Below are 20,797 nucleotides of genomic sequence, written 5' to 3'. Positions count from 1 at the left end.
TAGCCATGATAAATTCAAAAAACAACAAAACTAAAAAAAAAACAAAACACCCGTAGGATTAGAAAATTGCTCATACCAAAAAAAAACCCCGAACACTTATTTTTAATGTCAAAAAATATTTGTAGAGTAGTCCCAGAATTTCTTCTAGCAGCAGTGTTTAAGAACCTTTGCATACACTACTGAAATCTGGAAGTGAGATTAGTTTATTAAAAACCTGAGAATAATTCACCTGGATGACTGAATGGGAAGCATTATGAGAAGAAATGTAATGGTTACAGGCAAAGATGGGAATATTTGGACCAGCTCATATACAACAGAGGTTTTATGTCCAACTTAACCACTAATGAAAGTGCCTATGAACATGATTTTTGCTATATTTACATTCTCAGGACAGCCTGAAGACCTGAAAACCTAAAATCTTGTGTAGCAAGTAAGAAAACGTACAAGCAGGAGATATCAGTGGATGTGGGTACAGTAAAAAAGTAACTAGAATGTAGGTTTTGAAGAAAACATGAAAAATATAGAAAAAATTGTTAATGTTGTTACACAAACTAATGGTTCTGGTCTTGTTATTCTTTCTACAAGGGAAATAGCTGAAATGGAAGATAAGAAAAATGAGTTCATTTCCTGAGACAATTCTAAAGTAAGGACATTTCAGAGTATAATTAAATAATACCGACAGAGGAAGAGACATACAATATTTTTTTTTAACCGACAAGAGAACAAAGAAGACTAACACAATCCATTCTTACGTTCTGAAATCAGAATCACAAGATATCATTATAGTCTGAAGAGTATTAAAATAAAAACCATACCTTTATATGAAATTATTGTAATAAAGAGAATAGAAACCTTACAAGTAGATAAAAGGATTGATAATACACTGAATAAGAATGTGAAGTCTAAAACAATCATGACACGGACCAACTTCTAATAAAAGGACATTCCTTCATTCTGCAGAGACAGTTACTCCCTCCGAAATGTTTAACATCAGCAACCATGAGGGGACCTGATAACTGGTTGTTTTACCTAACACAAGTAGTTCCTCGCTAAATACTACTGATGTAATTTATCATCATCTTTTCTGAAGTGTTATGATAAATGCAATATTACTATATGTGCCTCAAATTTTCTTTCAACAGCTCTACAATGATCAACTAGGACATCATGATTTGAAATTATTCACTACCTAGCTAAATACTATTGGATATGTTTAATCCTGACCAAGGGGCTGGACTGACCTCTCCTATGAAAAAAGGCTGAGAGCTGGGATTGTTCAGCCTGGAGAAGAGAAGGCTCTGGGGTGACCTCACTGCAGCCTTTCAGTACTTAAAGGGGACTTATAAAAAAGATGGAGAGCGACTCTTAATCAGATAACGACAGGAGAAGGGGGAATGGTTTTAAACTAAAAGAGGGGAGATTTAAAGGCCCTGGGCAACCTGACCTAGTGGGTGGCATCCCTGCCTATGGCAGGAGGTTGGAACTGGATGATCTGTAAGGTCCCTTCCAACCCGAGCCCTTCTGTGATTCCTATGATTCTATGATTATTGTGCACTGATGCTCTGCAACAAAGAAAATTAAAGTATATCTTTTATTTCTTTTAAACTTAATGTAGGCCTTCAATTGATTTATTTTCGAATTCCAGTAAGTGTAAAATTAGTGTATATAAATAAATAACTGAAATTCCTACCTAACACCCCCGTCCCCATACCCCCTTGAAGCACATACTGATTATAAAAGTAAACTTTATGGTGCTTAAAACGTGCCATGAAAGTTTGGTGACATCATGTACGCAAGCAATTTCAAATACACCTTTTGCAAAGTCTGAAATACTTGATGTGTCATATGAACAAATGAACATGAATATGAACAAACTGGTTTTTTTAAGAATAATGAGTGAGCAGAGGTCAGTGCTGTTGGGACAAACTTGCTGCTGCATGCCCTGGAACGCCCCGAGCACGGGGGTGGTGCACCATTTGGAAGTGTCTCACCCATTACTGCTCCTCAAGTGGAGTAAAAGTTACCCAGTGTAACACAATGATGCGCTGACTTTCAAGCAAAACCACTTGCCCTATTTACAATCTTTATAAGCATTCTCCCACTTGTAGAAAAAAAAAAAAGAACATATGAGCATGAAATGCAATACATGTTCATCTCAAAGAAAACGATCAGTGCTCAATTAGAAAGTGCGCTATTTTACAGAATCACTGTGGAATATTTTACAGTACCGCAGAAAGTGCACATAGTATTTTAACCCCTTTTTTCCAATACCAATTATCTGCTACATAAAGCAGAGAAAATAAACCACCCTAGTAGCTACAACATTAATTTCATTTTACAAAACGCAAAAGAGTTCAGGTAGGCGCATTACAACTCAAATTTGATCAATTCAGTATATTCAGTACTTGAAGTGTTAATTTTTGACTGTTTACCACACTGTCAAAAGGACCTGTATTCTTTAAATGATCATGTCTAGTGTGCCTTTTATGCCACTTTTTTTTGGTGCTATTATGAGTGTAGTATTTTGCAATTAAAATAATAAATATGAACCTTTTGGTTCCCAAAAACATTCAGTTTTCAAGAGCTGCACACAGTGACTCATGAAAAGAGTAAGATGAACCGACTCTGTGCGAGTCATTTGGCCAACTCCCACCTGAGAGGTTAGGCAATGCGTTTTTGTAAAGCAAGTCTGACTGCTGACCCCTGACACATACTGTTATCTACCTGCATCAGCATGCACTCCAACACACCTGGCAGCTCAGAACTGAATCCGACTGAGTAACACTGCAGATGGCAAGTTAGCTGCAATGCTGTCTGTATCTGTGCTTGTATGGGAGGCTGAACAGCCTGGTGGCTTCCTCATAGAAACTTGTGCATGTTATAACACAACACAAGAAGTAAAAAGATAAAACTGAAACTTTGCGTTGTTTTTCCCAGCCTCCCATCTCCAATCTTGGAGTGTGTAACGCATAAAAATATTTAATACTCACATGCAATGGGATGGCATGAAAGATCTTAGAAAAGCTTGAGGACAATACCCATTTATAAATATTATGAGAAGAAAGCATTTTAACAGGCAATAACCTACACGTACACAAAAATAAAAACATTTTGGAATCCAGGGCAGTTGAACTAATGCTTCCTTCTCCACCCACATTACAGTTCCTTCGTACCTGCAGATCTGCCGCTGTTGTCAACTTTCATACTCCTTTAGAGAGTAAAACAGCCAACTACTACTCCTATGTGTTGCTTGCATTTAGAATATAGGTGTAATACAGGCTTGCAACAGCCTAACAAATATAAACTGCAAGTACCATCAGTTTGTTTTGCTTTGTTCATGTGTACAAAGCAACAAACACATTTCTTAAGGACTAGCAGTAGCAGAATGAACCGTTCCTCAGCAACACGAGTCCTTCTCAGGCGAGCTCACGGTCAGCTGCAGTCTCATCATCGGTGCGGTGCCTACCTCCAGATGGATTTATCCAGGTGCACAGTTGCAGACCATTCCTACATCAGCATGGAGTGTGCTCCATCTTGTGTGAGCGTCTAGGCTCACAGCCACAAAGACCACATGAGAGGCCACAGGTACTAGCTGTGTACTAGCTGCAGAGATTTAACTTGGTTTAAGCCACTGATGTTGCATTTCCCCATTCTCTCACCAGCTATTAGGAGACTTCTCTTGAGCTGGCACTTGTGCAACTGGGTGATGAGCTGGCTCAAGGGATGATTTGACTGAAGCGCAGACCAGCTTAAAGCCCAAGCGGCAACAACCTAGATGGACGCATACTGCCACAGATGTACCTGTGACTTGGGGTCAGCGTCTGTTTTGCAAGCAGCACTACCTCTGGGCCAGTGCTGCCTTGCCAGAAACCAGTTTAGAAGTGGTAAGTTAGAGGCATTGCCACATCACTGAAGTCAAAAAAGCCTTCAGCTGGACTTCCAACATCAAATGCTCCCAAACGTTTTAACCGCATTAAAAGGAGATTAAAGCATTATCTTTGAAACAAAGCATTGTTGATTTGCTCAGGGGCAGAAAACCTGAAAAAAGGGTAAAAATAAAGAAGTGTGTGCAGTATAAGACGCATTTTTGTCCCGCCCCCCCTCCCAAATAAGGCCGTATTAGAAAACTCCTGTATCTGTCTGGGAGAAACATTATCTTGCTGCCTAGATGCTTAACTTTTCTGTGTGTCTTTGAGCAGGCTGTTCACCATCCCCAAAGCATTCAGTTTCCAAGCTTTTCTATGCCTCAGATGCCCTCTTCACGTTTATTTAATCCCTTGTCAGCCTTAGCAAGACATTCACATCACCCAGTTTGGGGAACCACACATTTGTATTTATTTATTTATTTTTATGCAGGTTTAAGTGTTGCAGTTGCATTTGTGTCTGCCATGGCACTCCTCTAAGCTACTGTTTTACTTTGATTCTTTCAACACCCCTAACTACACTGGAAGCCATGCTTTGTGCAGAAATGGAAGCATCTGATTCTAATATGGAATTTTTCTTTCAGCTTCTCACACATCTCTTAAAAAGCACAGCCACATTAAAGAATAAGCCAAAATATTAACTAAAGACACACGCATCTCAAAGTTTTGAGCAAATCAAGTTGTAATTCAGTGTCCCTCAGTAAAAAAAAAAAAAAAAAAGCGTAGCATTGCATTCTTATCTTTATGAGACTAGATTCAGCTGGGATAAGAAAAAATTAGAGAAAGTAGAACAGCGGTGAGAAGGTAAGGGTGTCTGTAAAAATTAAGATTATAATTAATTTTTATTTTAAAATGTTTCATTTTTCCATAGTTATTAATAAAATTTTTATGGCCCTGAAAACAAGTGCTTGAAGAGTTTACCTAGAGTCACAGATGTTCTCATACCAAAATATATAACAAACCAACTTATGTGCTAATGTTTTCTCCCCCTACACTTTCATCAGCTTTTTCATACAAACGTTGCTTAGCCATAAAGAGCAAATAAAAGACCAAATGACTCTGAGAAGCTATAAATTACGTTTTTCATCTTGGTAAATGATAAAAGTATAGTATGTAACTCATTGTGTAGATGCTGGTAATTGTACATTATTTCAAAAACTACACAATTTTATTTGTGGGATAAGCTAATTCTAGTGCTCTTTGCTCTCTACATCCCTATACAGCAAATTTAGAAAACATTTTTCCTTCTATACTGCTCAGGCAAATTCTCTGAAATTGGATATTAGGAGATTCAAGACTGAATGAGAGGTATCTGTAGGCATAAATTATAATAATAGGGGCTTTCTACTTATTCTTCCATAAGAACTTATTTTTTTTTAAGCTTTCAAAGCCAAAATCTGAACTGTAACTGCAGAAATATTTGGATCTGGAGGAAGGATGGGCAAACAGGAAAGGTATAAAATAGTCATCTTGTCCAAGGAATATTTCTGAATATTTCAAAGTTTCTCAAACAGACGTTCTCATGCTAGGAACAACATTGTCAAATGACACCTTAAGCCAAGGTAATAAGATGTATTAAAACAACTGTGTTAGCTGCTACACAGGATTTTTTAAAATTATTTATTTATTGCAAATAATCATGTCCCATTTCTTAAGGTTTTGTAGGATCAACTTTCTATTTAATTTGCAGAAATGTGCATCATGACCTCAGAAGGAAATACTTCAAAATGACACCTAAGTTTACTGCTGAAAGTATACAAAAACAACAGTAATCAAGGAAAAAAAGATATATAATGCTCAGAGCACGTTCTCTCTATACACGTCAACATGAAGTATGCTGCAACCTGAAATGCAGGTGTAAGTGTTTCATAAGAGAATGCACTGTTATCAGCCCTTTCAGAATCAAGAGCTACCGATCACTTAACGTATTTCAAATGAATAAACACCCAAATACATTTAAGAGTTTAAAAGTTTTCTAAGGAATTGAAAAAAAACATACTTATTATAAAAATGTTAATGAAACTTAAATGAAATGCTTTGCTACAGTTATTATCATTATACATTAAATATATCAGGTATGTTTCACAGTGCTTAAAATATGCTAACAGTAAAATTACAGCAAGATATTCCCTGAAAACAAATGTAATGGGGAAGTATTTCAGAAGAGGTAGATGAAACTAGGCAGCTAATTCAGGAAAAACGAAATTATAAGGATTACTGCATTTAACTAGCACTGTTAGTTTGATACAAATATTTATAAGTCTACTGCATTTCTCTTTGGCTGAATCTTAAAAGCAAACTTCAACATACTTAAAGTGCAATTAAAGCTTTACACACCCTATACTGAGAATGTAATCGATGATTAAAGAGGTCTTTTAAAACTGTCTCACAACTCTTCATAGCAAATCTACATTTTTTTATACTTAAGATATTAATGGAAGGTGAACAACTATCAGTGGAAACATATGTATATAGGACATAAGAAGCCCTTTAACTCATGGGACACATGAAAGTAAAGTCATCAGGACTTGTACCTTGTGCTGGCGATACTTGGTGATTCTGCTCCAAGCCTACATCTTTCTAGCTGATTAGCCACAATTTGCCTTTCCACTTCCAGTTCTCTGGTAAGTCTTTGAAATTGGAGCTCCTGAAATTTCAAAATAAAAAAGAAAAGCATTCTTGATGTTAAAAAATTGGTGTGGATTAATTCTGAAAAAAGTCAGTTTCATCACAATCATGTTTCTTGTTTTGACTTTTCCTTAGTGGAATAAATTATTAGATGAATTAGATGAAAGGGGGAATTTAATGGTTCTTTAAATCAGTGGTTCACACAAATTTAATCACCTGTTACAAAAAGAAAAGCGTATTTAAGCATTTGTGGATTTTATTCCTCCCACAATTAAGATTTTTGGTATCTTCTTATGTTGTCACAATCTAACAAAATTGGTGCCTATAAAGTTGGTCCTCAATTTCACTTATAACAGAGGTATACTATAAAATATTGTAGTCTACCCTTTCCAATTGCAAAACTTCAAATCCTAAGCTATGCTACGTTCTGACTTCTATATTCAAAAACTCAGAAATTGTTATTTGAAACTGGCTGCGGACGGAGATATGTTATTTCACCATTTCATATTTCAGCTTCTGTTATATTTCTCAGTCATAAGTACCAAACCTCAGCCTGCATAAAATCTGGAACAGCTTTTGGAACATAATACTTCCAGAAAGACATGGGAAATACATGGAGCTACACAGAATCTTTGTGTATTATGAAGATCTAGAAATCTATTTTTTTATGAATATAATACTCTGAAACCCGTACTGTCATCAGGGGATATTTGTGAAGTTTTACTCCACGGTTAGGTTTTGTTAATGACAGAAAAGTATTCTATCAGAGCAACCGTATTATTTTTCAATTTGATATTCTCCATTCCCATCATGTTAAATAAACTATTCAATATTATTTAAAATAGATGCACATCACTATTTAATAATTCGATCGATTTTGAGGGAAGTCAAATACAACACAAGCATTCCTTTAATTTCAAAAAGTAAATGACTAATAAGCTTTCCCCCACCCCAAATGTATCTGATGTAATTGTATTACACATCAGTTGCAAGCCTTGCCATATCACAAAAGTCACTTTCACTCACAGACTGTAGTTAATGCAAACAATTTTTTCATACCTTAGGTTACATGGAACAAGGCTTAAATACTTTATTTTCCTTAACGGCTCCTGAAAGAGATCTCTACTTCTTGCAGCTTGTGCAGCTGTTCAGCAAGAGCAAGCGCAGCTCAGCAATGCACCTGTGGCTCCCAGCAGTCTGCAAGGACCTCTCTGCACCTCTCAGCTCCAGCCAGGGGGAGAAGTCCGAGTAACTGTGCCTAAACACTACTCTAAAACCAAGATTCACCTTACAGAAGCAGGGATAAAGTTTCTTCTCTTGACTCCTGCAATGAGATTGCCTCCAAATAGGAGGCTAATTAGCACTGATTTCGTCAGGAAACCAACTAAAGACTATTGCAAACAGCAGCTGCCATGCTGCTGAAACTGCTCCATAATTAAATAATAATAATAGAACAAAAATAAAAAGCTACTTCTGAAGGTGTGATTTGAGCTCCATACAACAAACTGGCCAGTTAAAGATGTGTCGCAGAAGTTACTGTCCCTCCCACAAGGCTCAAGTGATCGTAGACACTTTCAAATACTTCTCACTGCTCAATAACCAAACTGAATACTTCTATATACCCTAAATGTTGTCCAGCAAGGCTTTTTCCCTCCAGCATGATGAACTTACCCACTACTGCCATGGGACAGAGGCACAGAATGGGATCAGGTTGGATGGGAGATTAAAGATCGCCTAGTTCCAATGCCTGCCATGGGCAGGGATGCCACCCTGCATCGTCCAGCCTGGCCTTGAACACCTCCAGGGATGGGGCATCCACAGCCTCTCCAGGCAACCTGTGCCAGTGCCTCACCGCCCTCCGAGTGAGGAACTTCCTCCTGACCTCCAATCTAAATCTCCCCTCTCTTAGTTTAAAACCATTCCCTCTCATCCCGTCATTATCTGATTGAGCAGGGTCATTCTCCATCTTTTTTGTAAGTTCCCTTTAAGTACTGAAAAGCCTTTCTTCATAGGAGAGGTGCTCCAGCCCTCTGAGCAACTTCATGGCCCATCCATATTACAAGACTGCATTTTTCTTCTATTGCTCTACTAAGAAAATTTCACTAGAACAATATATTCTGTAGTTCTGTACATCTTCATGCACTTGATGCTGCCCCCCCACAATCAAGTATCAGCAAAGTAATACTTGGAAGTCTGAACATGCATAATATATATATATAAATTTATTTTTTTTAAGAATGTTACACTTGAAAACACTAAGATGGATTTCAGGGTGCCCAAGAAACAGCAGTCCTGAAATGTAACATACCACCATGCTGAAAGCAGAGAAGGTGTAACTGGACAGCAATGATCAAGCTCGATTTCAGGCTTCTCTATCAAGCAAAATTTTAAGATTGATCATCTATTAGGGTAAAATTTTATAACCTTAAAATGGTTTCTGATTGTTTTGGGCTCAGATAAGCAAAAGAAACCTAAAAACAGACAGACATCTAGCTTTCCCTAAATGCCAGCATACGATCTTTCCTCTTGGCACAAAGCTTTTTCATTTTGAAATAGTTGCATATTTACAGTAAAGCCCCTCTCAGAAAATAACTATGCAGACCATGGAGGCCAGGGGAAGTAAATGTGGTTTTCAGCTCTTTCCAGGCCACCCAGATCTTCAGTTGATGGAGGCAATTCAGTGCTCATTTATAGCGTAAGAGAAAGCAACTCTTTCCACTAGGCTGGCACTTACTGTCAAGCTTCAACGTTAGAAACACTTAGCACAGTCAATGCTCAGACATGAAAAAGCATTTTAGGACATATGTGCTAAACTTGGATGTTATTCAAATCCTCCTCTGAACAGAATTTGAAAATTAACACTCCTTTTAATCCTGTGACCTGATACAAAAAGCATCATGAATGTGATAACCTTTGGACCACAGCACATCTTATGGGCCTGTATTTGGACTAGAAAATATGGATAATATAGAAAGGTTTGTACAAAACGGAACCGCATCGAATAGCACAGACCCAGCCTGAGAAACCAGGTCTTAGCATGAGGTAACTTCATGTTATACAAAAGAGGTACACGTGCATTCTGTTCTTTTGGACAGTTTGTGTTTTGGAGAGGAAAAAAAAATATATAAAGTTTATTAAGCAAAAAAGCAAATAAATTTACAAATGAGAATTTATTTTCCAGTTAATATAGATGAGCCACGTAGCCAAAAAACGATTCACCAGCCAGCCATTAACATGATTAGTGGGGAATGCAGAGATTTTCAAAAAAACGTTCAGATGCTGAAGTTCTGTAACTTTTGAAGAAAGTGTAGGCAAGGCAAGCTTTTTCCCAAGTAAAATATGATGTGTTATATAGCATGTCACAAGCTTAAAATAAACAGTATTGCATTCCTCACTTGCTGAGATAATATAAAAAGTGTACCCTACGGCTAAGACTCTTTCCCATTCCTTGCTGTTTAAATAGTTTTAAAAGTAACGTCATTGATTTAAACTATGAAATTGAACACAAGACTCAGGTTGCAGTTTTATTATTTACTGATCTTTTAATTAGATGAATAAAAATAAAACATACGCTAGCTATTATTTGCTTCCACTCAACCAATCTCTACTGCTTTGCCTTTTCATTACAGGCAGAAGCATTAATAATAACATTAGTCTAGAAAGCTTAATACATGCTACATATACACATTTACTTGAGTACTCACCCGCTTTGCTGCCTCCTACAGGCCGGAGCGCAGCGGGCCAGAAGTGGGTGGCATCCCTGCTCCTGGCACTGGGGTTGGAACTAGACGGACATTAAGGTCCCTTCCAGCCCAAGACAATCTACGATTCTATGATCTACACCAGTTCATATGTATTTCTGCAGCAAAATACTTTATAAAGAAAATGTTATCACCGGGCAACTTTTTACTTTGACATTTTGCATTCCAGAAGGAAAAAAAATACAGTGACTTAGCAAATCAAACAGGCTGACATATTCTAAAAGCCTACATAAAGTAAATCAATTAAAAAGGAATATGCACAAAGGAAAGTAGGACAAAGCTACAGGTGCAACAGTTACAATGGTAGGAATCAGACTCATGGGAGGGAAAATAAGTTCTGGGGTTGTCAACTGACCTTGCATCTACAGGATGGCATTTTGTAAACTAATTCGTCACACGATTCTGTCCTAAAGGTGTTTAAGAGAGGAACCAGATAACTAAGATCAGATAAATCGGTGATCTCTTATTTCACAGTGTGCTTGCTTTTTTACAGTTTTAATAGGCATCCTTCCCCTACCCTTCCTGATAACTTCTCAAAGCATACTCAAATTCTTCATCTGGAGAACAGAGCTCCACCCAATACCAATAATCACCTGAGGCTTTTGAGGATTTCGGGTGATTAAAAAGATCAGGATTGGTGAGGTTTAACTGAAAGCACTGAGGTAACTCTTTTCTTTTTCTGCTGAAAATCAGCTGTCTAACTTCACATCACATCTCAGTGAGAGTGTAACCCCTGTCTAGAAAATCATATGATTTGGTTTTGACTGGCAGAACACAGAAAACTTTTCTCTTGAAAGAACACTGTGATATAGAATCAGTACAGGAAGCTGCACAATACCCAAATTAACAAACTGTCTATTTAAATAAAAGATAATAATTTAAATAAACAACAACAAAAAAGCAAAGCTATTTTTTCCCCATGCTGCAAAAAAAAATCAAAAGCTAGTTAAAACATAAAGAACCATATTTCTATTTTTCTTGGGTGTGGAAAACATGAATGTAACAAACTGACAATGTAGGAAGAAATTTTACTTCATTAATTTATGCTATGTTTAAAAAGCAAAACTCGCTAGCATTCTAAATCAGAAAAACTGTGCAAAGTAGACATGACAGAAAAAGACAAGAAATCATGTTTGGCCATTTCACCTGAGGTATTCAGCACTGTTGATTTTGTACCAACACCCTCAGTTGTCCATTTACAATATTATTCACGACCTGTGTATCTGCTGCTAAGAAAAAACATCACAGTGTACTAAACTGCAAAGGCTTATAGAATCAAAGAACACCCTTATTTGGGAGGGACTCACAGGATCATCAAGGCCAACCCCTGGCTCCATACAGTACCACCCAAACATCAGACCATGCATCTGAGAGCGCTCCTTGAACTCCGGCGGGCTCAGTGCCGTGACCACGTTCCTGGGGAGCCTGTTCCAGTGTCCGCCTACCTTCTCGGTGAAGAACCTTTTCCTGATATCCAGCCTGAATCTCCCTTTATGATTAATTTGCCATTTTAAAATCATTCTGACACTTATGAGGACCTAATTTATTTTTGCAAGTGAAAGCAACATTAATTTACTCTGTGAAAGCAGAAAAAAAAAATCAGCTTCAGTTTTTAATTTGAATAACGTTCTTAGCATTCAGACTGTGATTCCAGTGAAGTAACAAAGCTAACATACTTTTTGAAGCAATGGATGCTGACTTACATATGTCTCTTCTTAAATTTGGTATCTGTAACAGTAATTGCAGGTCTTAAATACCTGCATAAATACCTAAGAGATGGATGATTTTAGAGGTGCTACCTTCTTTATAGCTGGAATACCTGATGTTTTAAGCCTTTTTTGTTTTAGTTTAAATCAGACAGTTATAGGAAACTAAGTCCTAATCAGTTTTCAGTAACTGCATTGCATTGATCATTTTCATAGTTTATAGTCCCTTAAAGAAATTCGGTACTTCCTTCATACTATTTGCATTGCTCAATAAACCAGCATTTATCCTTTGTTTCAGACCCCACAGTCAGTTCCATAAAAATGAACAAACAAAATGAGCACCCAAAACCAAAAAGCTTTTTTTTAAAAAAAAATATTTAAAAAAACACATCAAATGCTAAGAGTAAACTTGGGAGAAGGGGGAGGGATACCACTCTGAATGGACACCTACCACCAATATGTTTATCTATCATATAACATACTATTTGTTGCAGGAAGCTATTTGAATTTGTTTCTCTGAAAGGAGCGGGAGCCGTCCCCCTCACACAGGATGCTCCCACACAATGCTGGCAACACAGGAAGCTGCTAGCCTAAGCAAAAAAACACAATTAACTATTTTTTTTATAGCACTGGCTTGTGACAATATGACAGGAGTCAAACAAAATAATTAGTACGTTTGTTTTCACTTGCAGAACATCATCTATGTGGGCAGGGCATAGTAAAGTTATACACGTAGATTACCGAATACACTGCCATACTAACCAAAGATTTGGTACTAACCAAATCTTCTGAAACACATACACTACAATGCTTCGGCCAGAGCTATTTTTTTTCCAAGATTACTCAATACGTAGAGGAAAAAAAATGTAATTCTACTCACCTGTTTAGCAGTAACTACTTAATCACCTCACAAAACGACAATTTTGTACTCATAAGCTAAATTTCATTGCAAAACCACAGGCCATATTTCTTAACACGAAGCTATAAAAAATACTAGCTTTTCATTATTTTCAGGGAGAAGCAGCGTATACACGGTTCAAGAAAGAAGAAAACTTGCTTTGGAAAGGCAAACATACAGACTGCGGGCAGACAAGCTTCCGTGATTAAAAGCCAAAACTCAAATTTCAGAGCTCTGTAACCGTGGAGGCTCTTGGAGGCTGAAGGTTCTGGAGCAGAGAAAAGCCCTGCACGGGGTGTCAATGTTGTAGTGTATACCACAACTGACCAAACAGAGCTAGAAGCTCTGAATGCCCGGCAGTAATTTTTCTGCAATGATGTTGAGACCTCACTCACGAAGATACTTCAAGGTCTTCACTACCAGGAGACACAGATGAGGCAAGTTATACCAATCACGAAATCACGCTGCTCTCTTCTTTCGAGAGCTGAGCACCTCTTATAGGCTTGTGGCTCTCTAACAAGTGGGAAAAAAAAGTTGCGAACGTACTACGCTTGGCAGTTAAAACAAATACTTGAAAACAGTTAAGTAATTGGAACATAATTTGTATGACAGACCATAATGACTATTATTCCCTTATTGAAGTCTTTGGATAGCATAAGAAAATTTAGAAGCAATTGCGTGCTGTCTGTGCATCCCATTATAGCACTATGTCACAGAGATCCAACATTTTCATTTTTGTTAACCAAGAACTTTTCTACCTCAGTAATATGGAGGAGAATAAGCACTCAAGATTTACAATGTTGAAAAATAAAAATTTTGTTCTTCTTGCTCTATTGTAATTTGAAACCTGGCAAAATACAGGTAATTTAAAACTCTAAATACAGGGTAGAAGGTCCAATTGATTAACTGAAGGCTTTCTAGTGACAATTGTCCAAGAATCAGCAGTGATGTCACAAGTAGCAAAAACAACTCTTGAACTCTTTTTGAATGGCATGTGCCTGTCTTGCCACACCAGGATCAGGCAGCTGGGACACCTGGGAGAGATGATGCCATTGATGCCACAGAAAGGGAAGCATCTTGCAGCAGCGTCAGCTTCTACCAGTTCTGAATGGCTGCTGAAGCAGGCTGGGGCAGAATACAGGGCTGTGATGCTATGTAGTAGCACTGGGATACGCTAAGTTGCTTAAATCACCAAACGTCACTCTTTGCGAAAAATCAAGTAGTAATTGTAAGTTAACTTTGAAATGTTTTCCTAATCATAAAAATTTTGAGCATTGAACAATTCAGCTAAGCCTCTTCCAGTAGTCCGAGTTGATAAAAATGTCTGGCAAGCATTTGAGAGGAATACTTTTACCTGTCAGCTACTGCTTCTCATTCAACTGCAACATACAGTGCAGAGACGCACAGCTCTCATTGCCTATGAAAGGGTTCATTGTGCTAAAGAAAGGCAGTTATATTTTGGACATTTCTATGATACAAAGGTGCAAAACAAGAGGAAAAAATTAAGTTAATTTATACCTTCTTCACATTACAAATGCCAGCCCCCACACTAATCCATGCACAGTCCTACATGCTTCCACTTGCTTTAATTCTGAAACAAATTAAGGAACTGACTAAAACACATCAAATATATTTTCTCAACCTGAATACTGTACTTTAGTGACCCAATATTTGAATTCTCTACTGTAGTCTATTGAAAGAAAACGAAATTTTTAACTAACCATATTAGATCAACCTCAAAGTTTTCTGTAAAAATAAAGTTTACTCACACAACTGCATTTTCATGCTTTCAGTATCTCAGTATCTTCCAAAACAGAAGACAAAAGATAAAAAATTGGACAGGGTAAAGAGAATCACAGATTACAGATTGTGAAACCACACAGCTACAATTATTGGCTGATCACACTTACTCTGCATTCAACAGCAGTAGACCATTAAAGCCCTTAATACTTTTATGCCTGCATTGTTCACTGGTCTGGTAAAACAGTTTAGTGCTGCTCTAGCAGATGAGGGATCAAAATTTCAGCAATTAATAGAAAAGTACTCTCATACAATGACAGAAAGGAGGAATGCAACTTGAGGTATTCACTGACTTCAGCTGAGTAGCATCCTCTTTAAAAACTGTTTGTTACAATGATGGGTTATTTTAAATTGCTAAGTGTACTGTTTTGCCAGCTGCTGATTAGAGTTGAGTTGTTGCAGAGTAGAGCCTGGTAAGCTACCAGTGTTACAAGAGGTATAAATACTCCAATATATTTTGTAGATGCCCACAGTTTTAGGCAGGCTCTTCTTCAAAGGGATTTTCCCCTTAGAAGCTTAACAATACAATGCTAGAAGGAAAAACTAATTTCTAATTCTAATTTCTAATCTAATTTTCAAATGAAAAACAGAGTATAAAGAATTTTGATTCTGGAAATGAGTTAGCAGTTTCATCTGAGAGAGGAATTCCAAAAATTTTGTCTTAAAATTAAAGCCTTGGGAAGCAGACTTCTCAGACTTGATTCACCAAATCTGGAAATATTTGTGAACAAGAGAGGTAGCAAACTTCAAAGTTCTGTACTTAAAGGGGTAAGAATGATCTATACAGTTGAAATCAACATTAAGAGAGTTGAAAAAAGATCTCCCAATCATTTAGCAAAGATTTTGTTTCACTTACACAAAGCTTGGAAAGCCATTTACTAAAAAGTACCAACCATTTAATAAAGTTCATCTCAGAATAGATATACATATATCCATCTAACCCATCACTAATCCAAATCAGAATTTCAAACTAAGACTGTTCAATTGTTGTGCCCAATTACCAGAATTGCATTTATTACATCTTTTTTCAGGTATTTTGTTGAAGCCACATGCCTATGCGGTTGGATTATGTAGTGCTTTATATCAAAGTTATATCTGAATTGGTAGAAAAATCTCTCAAACTTAATATCAAAATACAGTAATTTGAGCAAAAATGTTTTAAAGGCGCAATAAAAAACTCTTTGCTGTATGAAGAACACATTCTTTCCGTCAATTCCATATGAAAGCTGTTTTTTTGTAGTTTTCATTTTTCCCCCCCCACGAGCCCCATAAAGAAAAATTCCTCAACTTCCATCAAAATAATTTTGTACTTAAACAACAAAGAAGGAAAAAAAGCAAAGTGCACATTTTCTAAGTACATGGTTCAATACTGTTATGGAAAATTTAGAAGTTTTGCTGAAGTGTTGAAATAAAGGGAACACTTCTAGAAAAGCACATAGGAAACCACAAGAGATTTATGATTATTAACCCAAAAGCATATCCAATCATTCTCAGTCTATTATCACCTGTTTACAAAGGAAAAAGTGAAAAGTTGGCCATCTTTGAACTAGTTGACACTTAAAGAACAAAGAAATTGAAATAAATAAAACTACCACTGCTGCAACTGCTTCTCTCTTGGCAAACGAATCAGAAGCAGTATATTCACGTTACTTTTCAAAGCTGGAGCAATGGAAGTTTCTTCCTGTGAGACCTTTTTCTCCCTCAGCCCAATCACTGAAAAGGAAAGGCAACACCAAGCAGGAAATTCAATTTTCAATGATCTGGTCACCCACTTCAATCTTGCCAATTCAGCAACAATTAATTCTAAATTCAGTAGTGTAAGGCCTGTGCTTGTGAAACAGCAGTGATTCACAATAACCTAGAATTTCACCTAGAGTAGTTGACAACTCGCTGCCTTTATATTTCTCCAAAAAGTAACTGCTATGATGTTGCCCTTCCAAAACAAAACACCATCGTATACATGCAACTATTAGAAGAAAAAAGGCTAAAATACATTTCAGCTTTAGTACAGTTAGTCTTCGGATTTCCCTGCATTCAAAAAGGAAATCCAATACTAGAAATGTAACTTAAGTTGTGTTAAGAGTCAGTCCTTCCCTTGATTTTCATCCAAAAGTACGTCCACTAGTGAGGCAAACCGAATAGCTTATCCTGGTAAAAGAACTATCCTCCCTACCCTCATTTAAGACAGCAGAGGTGGCAGTGGCGTAGATTATCCTAATTAGGGATTTGTTTTCATGTTTAAAAACTAAGCTTTGTCAGAAGAGCACAGGTGAAGCAGTAGTAATCAAATTTTCTTTGCACTTCTCAATCACTTTTGGTGAAAATGATACATTTCCCTAGAATGTAATCAAGAGATTTACACAGCTGTCTGACAGTTTTGTCTCAATGAGGGGAGTGTTCAGAGTTCAAGGGACATGCTCTATTTTGATAACAAGGTTGCCTTATACTGATTTGTGATCTCAAGAAAAAGAAACAAATGGAGAGGTTACTTAAATATCTTGTAAAGTTAATAGGCTTATTAATTACTGAAACTTTATATATCACAGAATCACAGAATTGTAGGGGTTGGAAGGGACCTCAAGAGATCATCGGGTCCAACCCCCCTGCCAAAGCAGGTTCAAAATATCTATGCCATATGATACGTCATAGATATGCCTCTATCTATGCCACTATGGTAGACATTGCTTAACAAAGTCATTCAATAAATTTATGTACTTATGTCAGAACTACTGCAGTAACTTTAATAGTTTTTATTAGGTTAAAATCTTGTATAGTTGCACAAGTAATGATCATTTTTTTTCTCAACTTTGGTTCCACTCTAAGCGTGTCTAAAGTAATGAATTTAAGGTGTGGCAGCTCTATTGTACAAATACAGATCCACTGCAAATAAAGAGAGATTTCTGAATAAAACAAAGTTAAGCCATAGTAAACAGCATATTAGTTTCCATTCAAACTTAATAAAGTAAATAACTGCACTGGAAAATATTCTGTTCTGGGATTTGTGCCATACAGGAAGGGCGTTGAATATGTCAGTGTCTGTCCATAATTAATATCAACAGAAAGAATACCAGAAAGCTACAGTTTGGTTCTTTCAAGTTATTATTCTCAAGAGCGAAGCATGATTTTTATCTTCCTCCCCATTCCACTCATTCTAACTTGTGTACACATTTTACAGAGCTAATCTACAGTTTAAGTTTGTGTTTCAGCAACTATTAAAACACAATTTTAGTTGTATTTTTTCCTTTGATCGGAATGGAGTTGCTTAATATCCATAAATTTGAGAGTCTTTTTTTGAATGAAGAGTGGAAGAGGTTTTAACCTCCTTTTTAAAATGAGGAAATATTCCATTATCCATTTTTTCCTGTAAGAACAAGATAAAATGTTTCCTGGGTAGGAAAGGGTATGTTAACGAATGCCTTTTTTATATAATTTTTTTTAATCAATCCAATGTAGATAATGCTGTCATAATTGTATGTTCGGTTTAAGCAATCACTATTGCATTAAATTTCACAAAAGCATTTCTGGACAGCAATCGCAATGGTAAGATTATTGGCTGGTGAAAATATTCCTTATTTCACTAGGAATTATAGCAGTGTCATTTATTACAGTGCTGCTCATCATTTGAGCTACCATTACAAGCATGTTCTTTGTCAACTGCAAAATAATATGGACTAACGTAAAATCACCACAAATGTACTTTAAACAAATGAGTTCTAATTGACATTTGTGATAAGCTAAGGCAGTGCAAGACCAAGTGCTGCTTTCAGATGATGAGGTAGCTCAAGCTCTTTATAACCAAGTTGACTGTGCTTACTCATATCTTGATAGCCTCCAGCCTTAATAACCTTAACATTGGAAGCTCAGTTTTAAAATCACTGAGAAATCATTAGTCTATTACCAGCTCAAAAACTTTTCAAACTAGTATTTAGTCATGAAATTAAGATCCAAATTTAATTGCCTTGCAGTAATTTTTCATTTAAGACTAAGGGTTCCGTGGGTATGAAACTTGTTTATATTCAGACCATATGATGCAATCATGTTCCCCCTTCCCCCCTCCGTATAGAGATAATCGCTAAGATACATTTCAGAAATGTTTTGCAGATTTAAAATATATTGTTACCTGGACATTAATACCTAACCCCAAACCCAAATATTAAGACCTATTCTTAAACAAAACATTAACTTACCATACAAACTCTTTATGAGCATATTTCTGTAACACTGCATACAAGTTTGCAGAATGGACAAAAAGGTCTGATTCTCAAAGTTGCATTAGTTCTACACTACTGATTTTTATATTTTGTTTGAACAACAAACCCACATCTCAAATCTGATTTACATGGTGGCATACATTACATTTGATACAGAATACCATAATGATGCTTCTGTTTGTTGCAGTCAAGTGAACCCTTTCCGATACCCACATTTTGACATACAAAATACACTATACTAACAGTAGAAAACAAATTTCAGAAACAATGTTTCTTTCCAGCAATGCAATCAAAGACAATGATTAATTCTGAAATGCATGCTGGATTTCTGAATTGCTAAAAGCACGGCATATACCTGTTCCTTTACAGAAGCTAAAATGGTAGTGGCAGTAGTCTCTGGTTCCATGCCTGGGACTGTGGAAGTTTCCTGTGCTGTCTGTGGCAGCCCATCTTCCACCACTGGGGTCTGCTCAGGGGCTGGCATTTTGCCTGCAATAAACAATATTTTTAAATAGTTTACATTTTCAGTCAGGGACATTTAAGTAAATACAAATCTTCAGGATTATAAATTTTCATCTTCCTTCTAACACCTTTCCAAACTTAACCAAAATAGCAGAGAGCTTCATACTACACATATCAGCATATGTTCCTATTATTGTGCTTCACCTTCACAAACTGAAATCGGAATGTAAAGAGCAGGCAGACGTTACCAAGCAGCATGATGTTTAAAGATTATTTTTAAATACTATCTTGTGGAAATTACTAAAAGTAGCAAAGTCCAAGATGCATAAAGAATACTAGTATTAAACATCAAGAAGACATAGAATCAATAGAGGTTTACATCATGCATAGAGGAATGACATCTAACAGCAGAGTGTTTTGCTGTTGGGAGCAAACCAAAGAGATTAATTATGGTTAATGGTAATAATGCTTCTAGTGCTCTTTTTCTGAAAAAAAAAAGAAAAAGAAATTAAAGCAGTAAAGTTACAGCCATTGTCCTAGGCTATGGATAGCACAGAATGGATAGACAGGATGAACGTTTGAGAATCCCAACCTTCATTATTGTGGAGGCAGCACACACTAACAACCCCAGTACATGTAAAAAATAAAAATACAATAAATAAATAAGAAGTTGCTATTAATTAATATTACAGATTGTTATGATGTGTTTAATACTTTGAAAATAGCACAGAGGCGGTATTGATGCATCTCCTGCACACATACCAAACTCTAACTTCCTTCAGCAAAGAAAAAATTCACAAGATTTAACATTACAGTAATAAAAATTTAGATTTTCAAAAGAAGCTCAATATTCTTAGAGAAGGCATACAATATGAACAGTAGCTTCCTTCTCTTCATTTGACGAAGAGTAGCTTACTCTGCAAACAGTCCACAGGCTATCTTCTGGGACAGAGAAGGAAAAATCGCTGCAGATACCACACGGCTGTATATCAAAGCATGCGAGCTTAGCTCCTTTTCTTTCTTCCCTCACATTACCACCTTCCAAAAGGATCAAACCACGAACAAGGCAATATAAAGATGATTATGCCAGGCACTGTCCTCCTCCCAGACCAAAACAGGCAAGCCCAGGCTAAGTATTTCTTCTTCCCCCAGCACGACCCCAGCACCCTCAACGCCCCAGCCAAGCCTTGCCGACCGAGCCCAGCCCCACCGCCTCCCACTCCAGTCTGTGAGGGAGAGGAGGCCCCAGGCCAGCGCCATGCTGCCGGCCTGCCCGGGGCCTCACAGCGGCGTGCAGCCCAGCTCCCGGCCTTCCCGCCAGGCCCCGAGGCCTGGGAGGCGGCAGCCCACGGCTGCGGGCAGCTCCTGGCAGCGGGCCCCGCCGGGCTGCTCTCCGCCACAGCGAGGA

The 20,797-nt window shown here is 37.2% G+C and overlaps 1 protein-coding gene across 8 annotated transcripts in view; it reads right to left on the bottom strand.

Moving 5' to 3' along the window:
• Positions 1 to 20,797, bottom strand: part of PKP4 (plakophilin 4) — a 94,710-nt gene that overhangs the window by 51,858 nt on the left and 22,055 nt on the right. For 5 of the 8 annotated variants that reach the window (XM_066999080.1, XM_066999077.1, XM_066999079.1 and 2 more), the window contains 2 exons: positions 19,283 to 19,416; positions 6,458 to 6,570 (listed from right to left, as the gene is read on the bottom strand). In XM_066999080.1, coding sequence (XP_066855181.1) covers positions 6,458 to 6,570; positions 19,283 to 19,411 — 242 coding nt within the window. In that variant the 5' untranslated portion in view covers positions 19,412 to 19,416. Of the gene's footprint in view, positions 1 to 6,457; positions 6,571 to 19,282; positions 19,420 to 20,305; positions 20,402 to 20,797 lie in introns of those variants that run through there. The other 3 variants (XM_066999081.1, XM_066999082.1, XM_066999083.1) reach the window with 3 other exon arrangements.

The sequence above is a fragment of the Anser cygnoides genome, chromosome 6 (assembly GCF_040182565.1).
Source record: "Anser cygnoides isolate HZ-2024a breed goose chromosome 6, Taihu_goose_T2T_genome, whole genome shotgun sequence".
Classification (NCBI taxonomy): Eukaryota; Metazoa; Chordata; class Aves; order Anseriformes; family Anatidae; genus Anser; species Anser cygnoides.
The sequence above is the reverse complement of the archived record's forward strand: the minus strand, read 5'-3'. Positions and strand labels throughout refer to the sequence as shown.